The sequence below is a fragment of the Pan paniscus genome, chromosome 1 (assembly GCF_029289425.2).
Source record: "Pan paniscus chromosome 1, NHGRI_mPanPan1-v2.0_pri, whole genome shotgun sequence".
In the NCBI taxonomy this organism is placed as follows: domain Eukaryota; kingdom Metazoa; phylum Chordata; class Mammalia; order Primates; family Hominidae; genus Pan; species Pan paniscus.
Window position 1 is genome coordinate 222,019,238 of NC_073249.2, and position 20,123 is coordinate 222,039,360.

At 47.8% G+C, this 20,123-nt stretch overlaps 1 protein-coding gene across 1 annotated transcript; it reads left to right on the top strand.

Annotated features, from left to right (window-relative positions):
- Positions 1–4,553: 4,553 nt before the first annotated feature.
- Positions 4,554–19,309, top strand: RPL22 (ribosomal protein L22). The gene is made up of 4 exons (XM_008975711.5): positions 4,554–4,801; positions 6,607–6,711; positions 11,314–11,438; positions 17,514–19,309. The coding sequence occupies exons 1-4, from the start codon at positions 4,790–4,792 to the stop codon at positions 17,656–17,658; spliced, it is 387 nt and encodes a 128-aa protein (XP_008973959.1). The 5' UTR covers positions 4,554–4,789; the 3' UTR covers positions 17,659–19,309.
- Positions 19,310–20,123: the final 814 nt, after the last annotated feature.

Here is a 20,123-nt window from a genome sequence, read left to right on the forward strand (position 1 = left end):
CTGGGTTTTGAAGGATGCGTAGGAGTAGGAGTTTGCTAGGAGAAGGAAGTGAATTCTAGAGAGAAACTAGCTGTTCTTTTGAGGACTGTCCCTAGCCCTGGTTCTTTTTTTTTTTTTTTGAGACTGAGTCTCATTCTGTCACCCAGGCTGGAGTGCAGTGGCGCAATCTCGGCTCACTGCAAGCTCCGCCTCCTGGGTTCACGCCATTCTCCTGCCTCAGCCTCCCGAGTAGCTGGGACTACAGGTGCCCGCCACCACGGCCGGCTAATTTTTTGTATTTTTAGTAGAGACAGGGTTTCACCATTCACAGGATGGTCTCGATCTCCTGACCTCGTGATCCGCCCCACCTTGGCCTCCCAAAGTGCTGGGATTACAGGCGTGAGCCACCATGCCCGGTCCCTAGCCCTGGTTCTATTTGTGGACCAAATCATAATGACAGTAGTAGCAATGGCTAATGTTTATGTGTTTATAGGCCAAGATTCTTTTATGGGCCAAGATTCTTTTTTTTTTTTTTTTTTTTTTTTGAGATGGAGTTTTGCTCTTGTTGCCCAGGCTGGAGTGCAATGGCGCCATCTCAGCTCCCGGGTTCAAGCGATTCTCCTGCCTCAGCCTCCCGAGTAGCTGGGATTACAGGCATGTGCCACCGCGCCTGGCTGATTTTGTATTTTTAGTAGAGACGGGGTTTCTCCATGTTGGTCAGGCTGGTCTCGAACTCCCGACCTCAGGTGACCTGCCTGCCTCTGCCTCCCAAAGTGCTGGGATTACAGGCGTGAGCCACCACACTGGGCCTTTTTTTTTTTTTTTTTGTACAAGGGGAGGGAGGGTGGGGAGATATGGGCCAATATTTTATTCTAAGCTGTTTAACTTATATTAACTCATTTAATCTGGAGAACACTCTTAAAAAGTAGAAAATATTACCCCAGAAAGTGGTGGAGCTGATATACAAAACCGCGTAGGTGCTTTGTTAAGGAATGATGCATTAGTTTCCCGGTAGGAGGTGAGTGCTTCGTTCATCCATTCATTCATGTCTGCATCTGTTCAACTAGTATTTACGGAGCATCTACCATGGGCACATAGAAGGGAACACACCAGCCGAGGTTAGTCAAGTACACAGATTAACAAATAATGACAGGCTGCATTAACTGCTTGGAAGAAAATCATAAGGATGATAGGCCGGGTGCCGTGGCTCACACCTGTAATCTCAGCACTTTGGGAGGCTGAGGTGGGCGGATCACCTGAAGTCAGGAGTTCGAGACCAACCTGGCCAACATAGTGAAAACCCGTCTCTACTAAAAATACAAAAATTAGCTGGGCACGATGGATCATGCCTGTTATCCCAGCACTTTGGGAGGCCGAGGCGGGTGGATCACGAGGTCAGGAGTTCGAGACCAGCCTGGCCAGCATGGTGAAACCCTGTCTCTACTAAAAGTACAAAAAATTAGCCAGGCATGGTGGCACACACCTGGAGTCCCAGCTACTTGGGAGGCTGAGGCAGGAAAATTGCTTGAACCTGGCAGGTGGAGGTTGCAGTGAGCCGAGATTGCGCCATTGCACTCCAGCCTGAGTGACAGAGTGAGACCTCTGTCTCAAAAAAAAAAAAAAAAAAAAAAAAAAAAAGGAAAAAAAGGAAAAATTAGCTGGGTGTAGTGGTGCATGCCTGTAATCCCAGCTACTCTTGCGAGGCTGAGGCAGGAGAATAGAGATGGCGCCACTGCACTCCTGCTTGGGTGACAGAGTGAGATTCCGCCTAAAAAATTAAATAAATAAATAAGGATGATGAGATGGAGGGCAGTTGGGAGGGGCTCGAGCTGAGGACCACACTAGGTAACCATGAGCAGAGAGGGGGAACTGAGCTTGAGACCCCCAGAGGATAAGAAATTAAGAAAAGCCAGGAAGGCTGGGCGCAGTGGCCCACACCCGTAATCCCAGCACTTTGGGAGGCCAGCGTGCGTGAATCTCTTGAGCCCAGGAGTTCAAGACCAGCTTGGGCAACATAGCAAGACTCCCCCCTCTATAAAAAATACTAAAACTTAGCTGGGCATGGTGGCTCGTGCTTGTAGTCCCAGCTACTTGAGAGGCTGAGGTGGAAGGATTGCTTGAGCCAGGAGGTTGAGGCTGCAGTGAGCTGTGACTGCAACTCTGCAGTCCCACCTGGGTGATAGAGTAAGACCCTGTCTCGAAAGAAAAACAAAAAAAGAAAAGCTGGGAAAAGTTCCAAGCAGAGGCAAGAGCAAGTGCAAAGCCCCAGAAATGGGAAGACATTTAGAGACTAGCAGATCAATGTGGCTGGAGATGAAGGAGCTCAGGGTGGGGAGTAGGGCTGAACATGGCATGGGAGTGAGGATGGAGGATGGGGGTGAGGCTGGAGAGGTGGGGGCGGGGCAGGGGGTGTGGGGTGAGGGATGAGGGTTTGAGTGTGGGGAGGTGGGGGTGAGGGTGAAGAGGTGAGAATGGGCTCATGAGGGTCAGGGTGATCTACGGGACACTAGTCTAGAGATGCCAAGGATGCCACTGGCTGTACCTGTGGGGAGTCCAGGGAGGGGTAGAGGCTGCACACATTGGCCTGGGGAGTCATATTTAAAGGGAAGAGCATGTGGGTCTTGTCTAAAGATCAAGTGTAGATAAGGACGGGAGGAGGCTGGGTGCGATGGCTCCCGCCTGTAATCCTAGCACTTTGGGAGGCTGAGGCAGGAAGATTGCTTTAGCCCAGGAGTTCTAGATCAGCCTGGGCAACATAGCCATAGTGAGACACCAACTCTCTACAACAGCAAAACAAAACAAAACAAAAAAACATGCAGCTGGGCATGGTGGTGCACACCTGTGGTCCTAGCTACTCAGGAGGCTGAGGTGGGAGGATTGCTGGAGCCTAGGATGTCAAGGCTTCAGTGAGCCGTATTCGCACCACTGCACTCCAGCCTGGGCAACAGAGCGAGAGCCTGTCTCAGAAAAAAAAAAAAGAAAGAAAGAAAAAGGAAAGAACAATAAAAGTCAACTGCTGAGAGGGAGGTTTAGGAAGAAGGGGCTGGCATTATGACTGAGGTGTGAAATAGTCTTGGGCCAGGTGCAGTGCCTTATGCCTGTAATCCCAGCAATTTGGGAGGCCAAGGTGGGAGGATCACTTGAGCCCAGGAGTTTGAGGCTGCAGTAAGCTATGATCACGCCACTGCACTCCAGCCTTGGTGACAGAGCAAGACCCTGTCTCTATTAAAAACAACAAGAAAGGGAAATAGTCCCTTGGGGGAGAGATTTAGGATTGTCAGTAGCCCTGAGGGCTCGCTTAGGGTCCGTTATCAGCCAGGGTCCAGTCAAAAGACAACACATTATAGTTTTTAACTGAGAGAATTTAATATAAAGGATTGTTAACTAGGTATAAAGATGTGTTTAGGTAACTGTCGGGGTATAATACTAACAGTAGCAACTGCAGGAAGTAGCTACCACTGGTAGGGTGGTATTATTAAAATGTAGATGCTTGAGGAGGGGCACAGGGAGGTGAAACTCAGACATCTGAGGAGAGGGTGCTGCTCTGCTAGGGCTGGTGTCTCTGAGGAGAAAACGAGGCTGGTTCTGCAAATGTTGGAATAAGTGCAGACTGGATTCCACCGCTGCTTCCAGAATGTTCCAACTGCCACCTCCAGGATAAAGAAGCAAGAGTGGATGACACCAGACAGGACAGGAGCAAGCAGGAAGCAAAGCCCCCTATTGATAGAGCCAAACCGGGATCAGCTGGAAAGCAGAAGTGTTTGCAGAGGCCCAGCCTGAGCATTATAGAGCCAAGAACAGCAGCTGGCTTTGGAGCTTGGTCAACCGGCTTGAGGCCTGAGTTGAAAGCTAGACCCATCAGCACAGTCTCTTCCAGTGATTGCACTTTTGCTAGGTGAGTACACCCAAGCCAGGTAAAGGGAGTGGAGAGTGTGTGTGCCACTGAGTGATTTACAATTCAGGATCCTGGAATATAATTCCGTGAGGACGCAGCGGGTGAGTGGGTGCAAAGTAGCCCAGTTCAAGGGACCTGTGGGCCTGGGGATGAGGACCTTTGCTTCTCCACATGCGGTCCATGGACTCGCAGCATCAGCATCGTCTGAGAGCTTGTGAGAAATGCAGAATTTCAGGCCACTGAGACCGCTGGAATTGGAATCTGCATTTTCCAGATCTCCTGGTGGTCCTCAACTACTTACTGGTTTGGGATGGGAAACTAGAAGGCTTGGGCTGGGAAACTAGGGAGTGGTGATCAGCGAGGGGGCGGCCTGGCTACAGCAAAAAGGACAGGCACTGGGAGACAGCCCCTGGGCATGAGCTTCCAAGCTGGGGCTTTTTGAGGAAGCCATAGTGGTCTGGCATTGGGACCTCTGAACGAAATTTCCCGGTGGCTACAAGGAATTTCCCCACTTCCCCAAATTAGTAGATTCGATTTCCATCCCACTAGCTGGTAATTTACAGTATAGTGAATTTCCTTATTTCTTTTTTCTTCCCAAGACTTTCAAAAAGTAAAGCCAACCCCTTTATTTATCTTTGGGCTCGTCCAGTCTGGCTTCCCCCCTCCGATCGTTCGCAGTGGGACAGTCCGCCGGGCCTCCTTCCTTCCCCAGAAACCCTCCAGGCCTGAGAGAGGACGCGTTTTGCATTCAGGAAAAACCAATCGCTCCCCTATCGTACATAACCAAGAGAAAAGGTGGCGGACGAGGGGCGTGGCAAAGTGATTAGTGCGGCCTGGACCCTGCGTGCCTTGCGCGCTGCGGGCTCTTTGCGTCTGCGTAGTTCGCTCACCTCCCTTTCTAACTCCGCTGCCGCCATGGCTCCTGTGGTTAGTATGGCTCCGCGTGAGGCCTCGGCTCCAGGGGAGGCACGTGGGCCTCGCCGAGCCCGGCATCTACCCAGGCTCGCTGGGGACGGCGCCCTGCAGCGTCCTGCTGGGGTGGGCTGGCAGGTCGGCCGGAGCGGGCCAGAGCCCCTGCCGATCCCAGCACGTTGTAGGCGGAGGAGGCCGCGGCCCGAGGCTCGTGAGGGAGATCCGGGAGGTCTCGGAGGCCCGGGGCCCCAGCTAGGGGCTAGCGGGGAGCTGGAGCCTGGAGACTGCGGTCTGGGCCGGCCACTGGTCCTCGGACCCCGGCCGGGGGCCTGATTACCTGGGTGGAGGGCGGGGAAGAAGAACGAGACCTGCTACCCTGGGGAGCCGCGCATTCGGAAGTCCACGGCCAAGACTCGGGGACGAATCCGCGGAAGGGCGGCTTGGTCGGCGTGCTTTCGGAGAGGAGGCCTGGGTTTGAGGAGCTTTTTAGCGTCCCCAGAGGAAATTAGTTTATCAGGGCGCACTGTACAGACCCAAACGGGTGTTACAGTGGTGTAGGGAGAAGGCTCTCGTTGCATTCTCCTTTAGCTATGCTGGGACTGGGCTGTGCGGCGCCCTCCTCCTAGGTTATTTGAGAAAGTTGTTTTTCCGTGTTCTTCGTCCCAAGATCCTACTTTTCCTCTTTTGTTGGGACTCCCTGGTTAACATTTCCGGTTCTTCTGCTCTTTCTGTCTGGTTGAGCTTTTGAATGCCTTTTGGTTTAAAACCTTGATGGAGAAGTATCAAGCCCATTGTGGGTAGGTCTCTTGATTGATTGTGTGTGTTCGGAATAGATCTTAAAGCATCCCTCTTAGATTATTACTGCGAAGAGACGTTGTAAAAAATAAATCAGTGATTTTTGTAGTGGCCAAATGTTTGAAAAGTTGATCCAGTTAACACAAGTTTTAGATGAAGTTCTTTTAAACATGAAGGGAGGTAAGATGTGTTTTTGGAAAAGTCTATTTAGTTCTGCAGAGCTTTTAAACGTGAAAGTACAGGTTGGTACGATGCACAAGTGCATTAATGGTGTCAAGTTTGTAGAGAGATAAGATTAACAGAAGCTTCTTCGTAAGAGTGAAGAAACTGGAACCTTGTAGGATGTGCTTTGCCGGGTGGTTTGGAAGTACTAATGCATAGATGAAGCGAATCAAAATGTCAGAAGTTCTTGACGGTAGTGTTGTAATAAGATTCTAGGTTTTAGCCTTAACCTTGCCCAAGCTGGAGTGTACAGGCACCTAGAATACTTTGCAACTCCCTTCATGAGAAGGTGGATGAGACAGGATTAAGGGAGATGAGCTAAGACGGATCAGGACCCTACTCTGAACATGTAGGACAAGGATTGATTTCATATGAAAATTGTGGGTATGCAAGGCATTTTGTATGCCTGCACTCTAATTTTGGAAAAATAGTATTTTTTTGAAATTGGGAATGTTAGGGCAAATAAAAGGAAATGTTCATTTTATTGTGGTTCATAAACTAAGAGACCTTCATGCCTGTAGAGATTGGGGAGACTGGAAAGTTTGAGTGAGTCAAGAGTGCTAGAATGATTTCCCCATCAAAAGGGCATGACCCCAGGCCCCAAGCTTGTACAGCAGCATCTGCCCCATTATACCTCTGGCACTCAGGCAATGATGCCTCTTGGCCCTCTGGCAAAGGGAGCACACTTCCATTAGTTTTGTATTTGTATGGACTTTTATACCTATGACGTTTCTGGTTCTGTTAATCTTGTTTTTCCGACTGATTGAATCTTCATCTCTGTTATCATTTGTGTATTTTCTTAGAAAAAGCTTGTGGTGAAGGGGGGCAAAAAAAAGAAGCAAGTTCTGAAGTTCACTCTTGATTGCACCCACCCTGTAGAAGATGGAATCATGGATGCTGCCAATTTTGTAAGTTACATCCTTATTGCCACTCGGGTGGTCACGAACATTTTGAGATACTGTTGAGAAAACCTACTGGGGTACATTTCTGTTTTCAGGCTTATAGGCAGCTTCACAGGTCTGGCTGTATCATTTTAGCCTGGGAATGTGGGCAGATTACTTGTTTGTTTCCAAGTCTTGTTTCTTCTTGTGTGTGCAACAGTTGTGAGGAGTAAAAGGAGATGGGCTTAGAATAAGCAAGAAGGGCTCTAGCACAGAGGTGTTAGAGGACTATCTTGTTTTTCTCCTTTAGTTTCCACAAATGATTTTACTTAAAAGTTACCCAGAAACAAGCCAGGCGCGGTGGCTCATTCCCGTAATCCCAACACTTTGGGAGGCTGAGGTGGGCAGATCATGAGGTCAGGAGTTCGAGACCAGTCTGGCCAACATAGTGAAACCCCGTCTCCACTAAAAATACAAAAAATTAGCTGGGTGTGGTGGTGTGCACCTGTAATCCCAGCTATTCGGGAGGCTGCAGTAGAAGAATCGCGTGAACACGGGAGGCGGAGGTGGCAGTGAGCAGAGATCGCACCATTGCACTCCATCCTGGGAGATAGTGTGAGACTCCGTCTCAAAAACAAAACAAAAAAAGTTACTGAGAAACAGACAAATTTCACTGGGTCCATGGCATCCCCCTTGCTGTTTGGTATGTTTAAGCATAAGTGAGGGACCCTGATGCTGACTATGGGCTGCCTCTGTCCTGGGTCTCACTGCTTTGATGTGGAGCTTTGGACAGGTGGCAGCAGTTCCCGAAGCTTTTCTATATTATGAAGCATCTGAGCTTCAGTGTTTAAAGTACCCTGCTTGCTGAATTGTAATTGGAGCTTTTTTTTTTTTCTTCAGATCTTGCTCTGTGCTGATTTTTTGCCCCTGTATTTGGCCCATTCCCCAATATTCCTCTATCCTATTGCAATCTAGAAATATTAAATAATCCTTCCGCCACATTTTGACTCAGCAGTTTGGTTTTGACATTTTATTCTTTTTCCTCTAATAGCCATGTTTGGGGGATTCAGACTTCGTATTTGTGTGCAGAAGTCTCCTAAATTTGCATTTGCTCTAAATTCTCCAGAAGGTTGAACTATTGCCAGGATCAGTATCATTACAACAAAAATAATTTTTAAACACAAAATAATTATGGTCACGAATTATCCAGAATGGAATTTAGGTAACCTCTTATAGTTTATTGCCTTTATGTAGATGCTGTTTGCATCTATGTCCTTCAAGAAATCCCCTATTTCCTTAGTTCTTTCTCTATCCAGTGACTTCTGGCTTTTCTGTGGCCTCCTCTTTTTCAACTTTGGTGTCTTCCAGTTTGGTATTCACATGGTGGCCCTGTTCTGGCGTTATTCCTGCCTCCCTCCCTCTGAGCCATTCCCTCAGCCCACTCATCTGTTTGTGTGATTGTCTTTCCTTCTGGAAGCCTCCTTAGGATAGAAAACTTAAGTCATTTATGAATCTTGAGATGCAGAATTCAAGATTTCTGACTTAATCACTCTGTGCCCCATCTATGGTTAATGTATACTTTTTGTTTATTTTATTTTATTTACTTTGTTTTTTGAGACCAAGTTTTGCTCTTGTTGCCCAGGCTGGAGTGCAATGGTGCAATCCCGGCTCACCACAATCTCCGTTTCCCTGGTTCAAGCCATTCTGGTGTCTCAGCCTCCCGAGTAGCTGGGATTATAGGCGCCTGCCACCACGCCTGGCTAATTTTTGTATTATTAGTAGAGATGGGGTGGGGTTCCTCCATGTTGGTCAGGCTGGTCTCGAACCCCTGACTTTAGGTGATCCACCCACCTTGGCCTCCCAAAGTGCTGGGATTACAGGCATGAGCCACTGCGCCTGGCCATTTTATTTTTATTTATTTATTTTTGAGGTGGAATCTCACTCTGTCACCCAGACTGGAGTGCAATGGTGTGATCTTGGCTCACTGCAACCTCCACCTTCCAGGTTTAAGTGATTCTCTTTCTCAGCCTCCCGAGTAGCTGGGATTACAGGCGTGTGCCACCATGCCCACCTAATTTGTGTATTTTTGTGGTAGAGACGGCGCTTCGCCATGTTGGCCAGGTTGGTCTTGAACTCCTGACCTCAGGTGATTTGCCAGCCTCGGCCTCCCAAAGTATCGGGATTACAAGCATGAACCGCCGTGCCCAGCCAAATTTTTTTTTTTTTTTTTTTTTTTGAGACGGAGTCTTGCTCTTTGTCACCCAGGCTGGAGTGCAGTGGTGTGATCTCGGCTCACTGCAAGCTCTGCCTCCCATGTTCATGCCATTCTCCTGCCTCAGCCTCCCGAATAGCTGGGACTACAGGTGTCTGTCACTATGCCCGGCTAATTTTTTGTATTTTTAGTAGAGACAGAGTTTCACCGTGTTAGCCAGGATGGTCTCAATCTCCTGCCTTTGTGATCCGCCTGCCTCGGGCTCCCAAAGTGTTGGGATTACAGGCGTGAGCCACCGCGCCTGGCCCCAAATTTTTATTTATTTATTTATTTTGAGACGGAGTCTTGCTCTGTTGCCCAGGCTGGAATGCAGTGGCACGATCTTGGCTCACTGTAAGCTCCGCCTACCATGTTCATGCCATTCTCCTGCCTCAGCCTCCCAAGTAGCTGGGATTACAGGCGCCCGCCACCACGCCTGGCTAATTTTCTGTATTTTTAGTAGAAACAGAGTTTCACCATGTTAGCCAGGATGGTCTCGATCTCCTGACCTCGTGATCTGCCCACCTCAGTCTCCCAAATTTTTATTTTTTGAGAAAGGGTCTGTTGTCCAGGCTGGAGGGCAGTAGCATGATCCTGGCTCACTGCAGCCTCAACCTCATAGGCCCAAGTGATCCTCCCACCTCAGCCTCTGGAATAGCTGGCACCACAGGCATGCACCACCATACCTAGCTAATTTTTAAATTTTTTTGTAGAGGAAGGGTCTTCCTAAGTTGCCCAGGCTTGTCTTGAACTCCTGGGCTTGAGCAATCTTCCTGCCTTGGCTTCCCAAAGTGCCGGGATTACAGGTGTGAGCTACTGCACCCAGCCAGTTAACATATTTTGTATTGGAGTTTTTAAACAGAAAATTACAGGAATTTTGAGCTGAAAGGGACTTCATGTCATTGCCATAGCAAGAAAACAACTAAAAAGGTCCTTTTTGGGCAAAGCTTTCTGAAGCACAAGGAGGTGAATGTCTTGCTGAGGCCCACACAGTAGTTTGCAGAGAATATCTCAGCCTCCTGAGTGGCTGCTGCTTCTGCTGTACCACACATGGCCCTGGACCAGGTCTAGAATTGTTTCAGTCCCTATGTCTTTGCTCTTTCTACTAGGTTGAAGGCTTATTTTCTGATAGTGCTGTGAACAGTGTTTTATATTCCTTAGATTCAGAAGTTGCTTTTAGCTTTGGTTGCATGTACCTTGTAAAAGTTTGTTTTATTTATTTATTTTTTGAGACAGGGTCTCACTGTCCCCCAGGCTGGAGTGCAGTGGCGTGATCTCGGCTCACTGCAACCTCCACCTCCTGGGCTCAAGCGATTCTCCTGTCTCAGCCTCCTGAGTAGCTGGGACTACAGGCACATGCCACCACACCCGGCTAATATTTGTATTTTTTGTAGAGAGAGGGTTTCACCATGTTGCCTAGCCTGGTCTCAAATTCCTGAGCTCAGGAGATCCACCCACCTCAGCCTCTCAAAGTGCTGGGATTACAGGCGTATCTTGTAAAAGTCTGGCCTTGGGTTTCCTGTCTAGTGTTGTCCACTAAGCTTTTCGTGGCGAGGCCCAGTCGGCCTTGTGTGGAAGTAGTCAAGTACGTTTACACTGGGATGTTGTCTCATAGTATGTATGTAAATGGGATTTGTTACCATTTTTAAAAAAGACTGAACATTTAAGAAACCGATATTAGGGCCAGGTATGGTGGCTCACACCTGTAATCCCCGCGCTTTGGGAGGCTGAGGTGGGAGGATCACTTGAGCCCAGGAATTTGAGACCAATCTGGACAACATAGAGAGACCCCTTCTCTTAAAAATGTTAAGCCAGGCGCAGTGGCTCACGCCTGTAATCCCAGCACTTTGGGAGGCAGAGGTGGACGAATCACCTGAAGTCGGTAGTTGGAGACCAGCATGACCAACGTGGAGAAACCCCGTCTCTACTAAAAATACAAAATTAGCTGGGCCTGGTGGCGAATGCCTGTAATCCCAGCTACTTGGGAGGTGGAGCAGGAGAATCACTTGAACCTGGGAGGCGGAGGTTGCAGTGAGCCGAGATCGCGCCATTGCACTCCAGCCTGGGCAACAAGAGCTAAACTCCATCGCAAAAAAAAAAAAAAAAAAATTGTAAAGTCAGCTGGGGCCAGGTGGGATGGCTCATGCCCGTAATCCTAGCACTTTGAGAGGCTGAGGTGGGAGGATCACTTGAGTCTGGGAGGTTGAGACTTGAGCTTGGGAGGTTGAGACTGCAGTGAGCTGTGATTGCGCTGGTGAGACTCTGTCTCCAAAACCAAAACAAAAAATGATATTAGTTCAGTGTTGGGAGACAGATAAAATATTCTGTTGAGACAGATGAACCTGTCACTTCATTGGTCAATTTAATGATTTCTACAGGAGCAGTTTTTGCAAGAAAGGATCAAAGTGAACGGAAAAGCTGGGAACCTTGGTGGAGGGGTGGTGACCATCGAAAGGAGCAAGAGCAAGATCACCGTGACATCCGAGGTGCCTTTCTCCAAAAGGTACAGGAGGGAAGTGTGTGTGGCCTGCGTGCACCCAGTGCTCAGCCCGCCTTTTCCCTGCATGGGAGTGGGGGCACCCGCAGAGTGATTGGTTTGCATCTGTTAATTTCTGGAACTATGCTCAGTGCAGGAGGCAGTGGATGAATGCTATTATGGTTGTTAACAATAGTCAACTTTTGGTAGTTTTAAAATTTTGTCTTTCACAGGCTAAAGTGTTTTATTTTTTTTTGAGCTGGAGTCTCACTCCATCGCCCAGGCTGTTGTGCAATGGCGCGATCTCGGCTCACTGCAGCCTCCGCCTCCTGGGTTCAAGCAGTTGTCCTGCCTCAGCCTCCTGAGTAGCTGAGACTACAGGCACCTGCCACCATGCCCGGATAATTTTTGTATTTTTAGTAGAAACGGGGGTTTCACCATGTTGGCCAGGCTGCTCTCAAATTCCTCCCCTCAAGTGATCCACCCGCCTTGGCTTCCCAAAGTGCTGGGATTATAGGCCTGAGCCACCATGCCCAGCCAGGCTAAAGTATTTTAAACAGTAAGGTACTCAGACTTGCTTTCAAGACTGTTTTCTCAAAAATATTCTTGGCTGGGCACAGTGGCTTATGCTTGTAATCCCAGCACTTTGGGAGGGTGATACAGGAGTATTGCTTGAGCCCAGGAGTTTGAGACCAGCCTGGGCAACATAGTGAGACCCCCATCTCTACAAGAGTTAAAATTAGCTGGGCATGGTGACATGTGCCTGTAGTCCAGCCACTTGGGGAGCTGAAGTGGGAGGATGGCTTGAGCCCAGCAGGTTAGGGTTCTAATGAGCTGTGATTGTGCCACTGCAGGCCAGCCTGGGTGACACAGTGAGACCCTATCTCAATTAAAAAAAAAAATTGCCTCCTGTCTCTAGATCACAGTAAGAGCTTACTTTTTTTTTTTTTTGAAACCGAGTCTTGCTCTGTTGCCCAGGCTGGAGTGCAATGGCGCCATCTTGGCTCACTGCAACCTCTGCCTCCCAGGTTCAAGCGATTCTTCTGCCTCAGCTTCCCGAGTTTTTGGAATTGCAGGCGTGTGCCACCACGCCTGGCTAATTTTTCGTATTTTTAGTAGAGACAGAGTTTTGCCATGTTGGCCAGGCTGGTCTCGAACTCTTAACTTCAGGTGATTCGTCTGCCTCAGCCTCCCAAAGTACAAGGATTATAGGCATGAGCCACCGCGCCTGGCCCTCACCCAGCTAATTCTTGTATTTCTTTTTTTTTTTTTTGGAGACAGAGTCTCGCTTTGTTGCCCAGGCTGGAGTGCAGTGGCGAGATCTCGGCTCACTGCAAGCTCTGCCTCCCGGGTTCACGCCATTCTCCTGCCTCAGCCTCCCGAGTAGCTGGGACTACAGGCGCCTGCCACTGCGCCCGGCTAATTTTTTTTTTTTTGTATTTTTAGTAGAGACGGGGTTTCACCGTGTTAGCCAGGATGGTCTCGATCTCCTGACCTTGTGATCCGCCCGCCTTGGCCTCCCAAAGTGCTGGGATTACAGGCGTGAGCCACTGCGCCCGGCCTCTTTTTTTTTTTTTTTTTTGAGACGGAGTCTCACTCTGTCACCCAGGCTGGAGTGCAGTGGCGTGATCTTGGCTCACTGCAACCTCCGGCTTCTGGGTTCAAGCTATTCTCCTGCCTCAGCCTCCTGAGTAGCTGGGATTACAGGTGCCTGCCACCACTCCTGGCTAATTTTTTTTGTTTTTTAGTAGCGACAGGGTTTCACCATGTTGGCCAGGCTGGTCTCGATCTCCTGACCTTGTAATCCACCCGCTTTGGCCTCCCAAAGTGCTGGGATTACAGGCGTGAGCCACCGCGCCCGGCCTAATTATTGTATTTTTAGTAGATACGGGGTTTCGCCGTGTTGGCCAGACTGGTCTTGAACTCCTGACCTCAGGTGATCCACCTGCCTTGGCCTCCCAAAAGTGCTGGGATTACAGGCATGAACCACTGTGTCTGACCAAGAGCTTTCCTTTTGAATTCCAGTTGTTTCCCTTGTAAGTGCTACTTTGGCACTGAACAAGGAATCTGAAGACCTCAGTTTAGACAGAGTCCACTCTAGTTAATTCCTGGGGGCCCATTTTCTTTCATTTAAAAATGGAGACATTAATTTGCTAGTTCCCTCCTATGTTATGTGTTGGTTTTTGAGGATGAGGTTAAAATACTTTACCAGTTGCTGAAGAATTGGATCTGCATATACTCAGCTCCTAGCCTGGGGCTGTGGCCTGTTAGGAGCTTTTAATCATACTAAATCCCAGCACTTTGGGAGGCCGAGGTCAGAGGATCACCTGAGGTCAGGAGTTCGAGACCAGCTGACCAACATGGAGAAACTCCGTCTCTACTAAAAATACAAAATTAGCTGGGTGTGGTGGTGCATGCCTGTAATCCCAGCTACTGGGGAGGCTGAGGCAGGAGAATTGCTTGAACCAGGGAGGCGGAGGTTGCGGTGAGCCAAGATAGCACCATTGCACTCCAGCCTGGGCAACAAGAGCGAAACTCTGTCTCAAAAAAAACAAACAAAAGAAAACCAACATACTAAATCAAGTGGTGGGAAATTTTAAGGTATGTTAGTACAAATTGGTTGTAGTTAATGCTTTTATGTTTAGCTATGTCCGTGAAGAAGAGACTTTGAAGCTTAAGTGAAGTCCTCACAGTCTGCCTGGGAAGCAGTGAGAATGGGGCTTCTGGTGGGGGTACAAAGCGTCCGGCCTGCTGGGCTGTAGCAGAGCCCTTGGGGAAGATTCTGCTACCTTTCTGTGACCTGTTTACCAGGGTGAGGGTATCTCCTGACATGCGTCACTTGCGTTTTCACAAACTTTCTGTTCTTTATCCAGTGGAGTAGGGAAGGTGCCTTAATCATCTATTACAGCTTTCCTTTCTTGATGATAATAGTTAATTTTCCTGAAAGGTTCAAGGTGTCCTGAATTTAGAACTTTTTCTGTCTCTGAATTTGTACAGGATTTTTATTTATTTATTTTTTTGAAAACGAGTTTTGATCTTGTTGTCTAGGCTGGAGTGCAATGGCGTGATTTCAGCTCACTGAAACCTCCGCCTCCCAGGTTCAAGCAATTCTCCTGCCTCAGCCTCCTGAGTAGCTGGGATTACAGGCGCCTGCCACCATGCCCGGTTAATTTTTTGTATTTTTAGTAGAGAGGGGGTTTCGTCATGTTGGCCAGGCTGGTCTGGAACTCCTGACCTCAGGTGATCCACCCGCCTCGGCCTCCCAAAGTGCTGGGATTACAGGCATGAGGCACCCTGCCTGGCCTGTACAGGGTTTTTTTTTGTGTGTTTTTTTTTTAACCTGATTTTTTTCCCCAGTCTACTATTAGGGATTTTTTTTTTCCTTTTTTTTTAGATAGGGTCTTACTCTGTCACCAAGGCTGGAGAGCAGTGGGGTGATCATAGCTCACTCTAGCCTCCATCTCCTGGCTCAAACAGTCCTACCTCAGCCTCCCAAGTAGCTGGGACTACACGAGTGCCCCACCATGCCCGGCTATGTCAGGGAACATTTCAACCACCTGAAATTTTGAATTAACCTCATCTGAATACAATCTGGTGGAAATAATTGACAAAAGTATACTTTTTAGATGGAATGACCAAATTGATTTATCTTTGCTTAGCAAAAAGTGGACAGTTGAATTGAGATCTTCACACTTTGTGGCGATTGCTTTGTTGGTGTGGAGATTGCTTTGTTGGTGTGGAGCACTGTCACAGTGCTCCTTTTTTGGAGATGGTGAGTCTGTTGGTTCATGACATTTGGGTCCTGTGAATATGCCAGGGATCCAGGCTGAGCGCGGTGGCTCACGCCTGTGATCCCAGCACTTTGGGAGGCCCAGACGGGTGGATGACCTGAGGTCGGGAGTTCCAGGCCAGCCTGACCAACATGGAGAAACCCCGTCTCTACTAAAAATACAAAATTAGCTGGGCGTGGTGGCACATGCCTGTAATCCCAGCTACTCGGGAGGCTGAGGCAGGAGAATTGCTTGAACCCGGGAGACGGAGGTTGAGGTGAGCCGGAGATCGTGCCATTGCACTCCAGCCTGGGCAACAAGAGTGAAACTCCGTCTCAAAAAAAAAAAAAAAAATGCCAGGGATCTCTCTGAGCATCTCATGTAATCCTTGCTATAGTCTGAAGAGATGGTTAGTAGCAGGGGTCCCCTTTCACTGTGGGAGAAACAGCTTGGGTAGATGAATTGGCTCTGCTGTGGGTTTGTGTGTTGTGAAATTCCCTCTTTATGGCTTGGGAAGATTTGGAATAGCCTCAGGGCCACGGAAGCAAGCCGGTGAGAGAGCTGCCAAGACTGTGGTGCACTTCATCTTTTTTTTTTTAAATTAAAAAAAAAAAATGTTGTGTAGAGACAGGGTCTTGCTATGTTGCCCAGGCTGGTCTCGAACTCCTAGATTCAAGGGATCCTCTCACCTTGGCCTCACGAAGTGTTGGGAATACAGGCGTGAGCCACCGTGCCCAGCCCTTAGGTCATCTTTATGTAGTTAGGGTGTTGGGCACAAAAGCCAGTTTTTGCCTTTCCATAAAGAATGAGTGTTTTGGCTGGTCGCAGTGGCTCACACCTATAATCCCAGCACTTCGGGAGGCTGAGGCGGGCAGACACTTGAGGCCAGGAGTTCGAGACCAGACTGGCCAATATGGCAAAACCCCCATCTCCACTGAAATTACAAAAATTAGCTGGACATGGTGTTATACACCTGTAATCCCAGCTACGTGCGAGACTGAGGCATGAGAATTGCTTGAATCCTGGAGGCAGAGGTTGCAGTGAGCCTGGGCCACAGAAGGAGATTCTGTCTAAAAAAATAAATAAAAGAGTTTTTAAATGATCACCCTGTTGTGGTGAGTGTTTAGCTCTCACCTGGCTAAAGCAGCAATTGGGCAGGCTGATTGAAAGGCTTTGTGCTCTCTGGGCGTGAGCGCAGTGGCAGGGTGGCATTCTGTCCCTGTGTGTTGGGTGGTGAGCAGGAGCGAGTGTGTGCACACCCCTAAGAAGCAGTCCTCATCATCCAGACAACCTCAAAAGGGGGTTTGACTCCGTGAGGTGATGTGTGCGCAGCGCTTACAGCTCTTTGGAAACGCACTATTTTCTGCATAAAAGGTATTGAGGTTGCGTACTTAACTGTAAATTTCTATCCTGTTATCTTTCTCCAGTGGTCACTAAAAACCATGTTATAGGTGTTTGCTGCATTTTCATGGACAACTGGTACATCTACTTATCTACTTATCTGCTCTTGGTTTTTTTTTTTTTTTTTTTTTTTTGAGATGGAGTCTTGCTCTGTCACCCAGGCTGGAGTGCAATGGCGCCATCTCGGCTCACTGCAGCCTCTGCCTCCCGGGTTCAAGCGATTCTCTTACCTCAGCCTCCTGACTAGCTGGGACTACAGGCGCCCACCACCATGTCTGGCTAATTTTTTGTATTTTTAGTAGAGATAGGGTTGCATTGTGTTAGCCAGGATGGTCTCCATTTCCTGACCTCATGATCCGCCTGCCTCAGCCCTCCAAAATGCTGGGATTACAGGCGTGAGCCAGTGCCCCTGGCCTGGTTTTTTTTCTTTTTTCTTTTTTTGGAGGCAGTCTTGCTCTGTCACCCAGGCTGGAATGCAGTGGTACAATCTCAGCTCACTGCACCCTCCGCCTCCTGGATTCAAGGGATCCTCATGCCTCAGCCTCCCGAGTAGCTGGGATTACAGGCGTGCACCACCACGCCCAGCTAATTTTTTTATTTTTAGTAGAGATGGGGTTTCACCATGTTGTTCAGGCTGGTCTCGAACTCCTGACCTCAAGTGATCTGCCTGCCTTGGCCTCCCAAAGCGCTGGGATTACAGGCCTGAGCCACCATGCCGAGGCTATTCTAATTGTTACTGCCAATGTCGATGGTACGTGGCTGATAACTCAGAGCCTTGGCTGGGTGTATTTGCCTTACCTTTGCCATTTTTGAGGCTTGGGAAAACACCTTGAATTGTAATGATTTTGAGTGCTGGGTTTTATAAATGTTAAAATGTTTTAGAATGCAAGCACCAACTGTCTAGTGGAGTTCTTGTGTCCTTTCTCTGCAGGTATTTGAAATATCTCACCAAAAAATATTTGAAGAAGAATAATCTACGTGACTGGTTGCGCGTAGTTGCTAACAGCAAAGAGAGTTACGAATTACGTTACTTCCAGATTAACCAGGACGAAGAAGAGGAGGAAGACGAGGATTAAATTTCATTTATCTGGAAAATTTTGTATGAGTTCTTGAATAAAACTTGGGAACCAAAATGGTGGTTTATCCTTGTATCTCTGCAGTGTGGATTGAACAGAAAATTGGAAATCATAGTCAAAGGGCTTCCCTTGGTTCGCCACTCATTTATTTGTAACTTGACTTCTTTTTTTTTCTGCTTAAAAATTTCAATTCTCGTGGTAATACCGGAGTAGAAGGAGAGGGTGACTTTACCGAACTGACAGCCATTGGGGAGGCAGATGCGGGTGTGGAGGTGTGGGCTGAAGGGAGTGACTGTTTGATTTTAAAAAGTGTGACTGTCAGTTGTATCTGTTGCTTTTCTCAATGATTCAGGGATACAAGTGGCTTCTCTCATTCATTAAAAGAAAACGCGTCATCTTTCTAAGATTCTCTGTGGGAAAATGACTGTCAATAAAATGCGGGTTTCTGGGCCATTCGTCTTACTTTCATTTTTTGATTACAAATTTCTCTTGACGCACACAATTATGTCTGCTAATCCTCTTCTTCCTAGAGAGAGAAACTGTGCTCCTTCAGTGTTGCTGCCATAAAGGGGTTTGGGGAATCGATTGTAAAAGTCCCAGGTTCTAAATTAACTAAATGTGTACAGAAATGAACGTGTAAGTAATGTTTCTACAGGTCTTTGCAACAAACTGTCACTTTCGTCTCCAGCAGAGGGAGCTGTAGGAATAGTGCTTCCAGATGTGGTCTCCCGTGCGGGGCCCAGCAATGGGGGCCCCTGATGCCAAGAGCTCTGGAGGCTCTGGAAAGAGGGGACACGAAGGAGGAGTGACTGGGAAGCCTCCCATGCCAAGGAGGTGGGAGGTGCCCTGGAAATAGCTGCCTCATGCCACTTAGGCCATGACTGGATTTAATGTCAGTGGTGTGCCACAGTGCAGAGGCTAGACAACTGAAAGGGGCTACCAAGGCTGGGAAAAAAATGCAATTGTTGCTGTGAGTGACTTTGAAAGACTCTGGTGCCTTGTGGTGCCCTTGCGAAATTCAAACAGTAATGCAAAAGTGTCTGCTTTAGAATTTACGGTGTCTAAAATTCATGTTTTTAAAAGAGCTTGCCTACAGATGGTTTCCACACTTGAAATTGTGCCCTGCGAGTTGCATAGCTGGAAGTTCAATGCTCAGTCCTACCTTGGCTCCCATTAAACATTTGGTGCTCTGTGGATTGAGTTGAACGTGTTGAGGCTTTGCAATTTCACTTGTGTTAAAGGCTCTGGCATTTTTCCATTTCTATGCAAATTTCTTTGAAGCAGAATTGCTTGCATATTTCTTCTCTGCCGTCACAGAAAGCAGAGTTTCTTTCAAACTTCACTGAGGCATCAGTTGCTCTTTGGCAATGTCCCTTAACCATGATTATTAACTAAGTTTGTGGCTTGAGTTTACAAATTTTACTTGTTGCATTGATGTTCCCATGTAGTAAGTCATTTTTAGTTTGGTTGTGAAAAAACCCTGGGCTGAAGTTGGCATTTCAGTTAAAAGAAAAAAAGAAACTAGTCCCAGATTTGAAAACTTGTAATAAAATTGAAACTCACTGGTTTTCTATGTCTTTTTGAACTCTTGTAATCGAGTTTTGATCATATTTTCTATTAAAGTGGCTAACACCTGGCTACTCTTACTGTACGAGGCTTTGTTTTTTTTAAGGACTGGCATGTGAAGAAAAGCTTTGTCCTCACGAATTAGCTGCTGTACCAACAGTTACGTTGGTCTTTATTAGGCTTAGAATAAAAGATGTCCTTTATTTCCACTTTTCTTCCCTTAGTTGTGCTGTTTTGCCGCAGTGAGATTCAGGGGTTGGCTGTCACTGAACTCTGTGTAGAATTTCTCCAGATCCAGAGCCTGGGGAACAACTTTGCCAGCAAATGCCGTTTTCTGATGGGGAATAGGTAGTGTGAACTTGAATTCCATCACAACCATGACACCAGCTGCGCCCAAAGCACACTGTAGACCAGTTTCCTTTGTTTTGACTCACACCTCACTTGCCTGATCGAAAATAGTTGAGGCACAGGGGCTGACTGGGGTCGTGGAGAGTTTCAAGCCGTGATTTAAGTTCATAAGAGTCCGGAAACAGGAGGTCGGTCTCGTCTCAGCCAATGCCAGTTACACAACACCTTCACGCCCTTCCCTCGAGTGTGCTGGGACAGCTGAGGAAATGAGGTTTGTTGATGTCACTAAGTGCTACGAACTAGTCACTTCTAAAGGCTTCATGTTTTCCCTCCAAAAAGCCTCTGATCCCCCTTTTCCCATGGCACTTTCAGTGGTGAAGTGTTTGGGTTTTGAGTACTGTTGTCCTCATACATTTTCAGGAGCAGCCAGGTGTTGAAATACGTGGGTCCTAACTTTGCTCATGAATGGTGTGTAGCACAGAGGTGGTCAGAAACACGGGGAAAGTGAGGAAGTTGGATAATACCAAGTGTCTTAAGACAGTTGATATCTG

Bases quoted from the DNA above. Each gene is read 5' to 3' on its own strand.
- RPL22 (XM_008975711.5), top strand. The intron at 6,712-11,313 runs GTAAGTTACATC...TGATTTCTACAG, and splicing joins TCATGGATGCTGCCAATTTT to GAGCAGTTTTTGCAAGAAAG. The intron at 11,439-17,513 runs GTACAGGAGGGA...CTTTCTCTGCAG, and splicing joins GAGGTGCCTTTCTCCAAAAG to GTATTTGAAATATCTCACCA.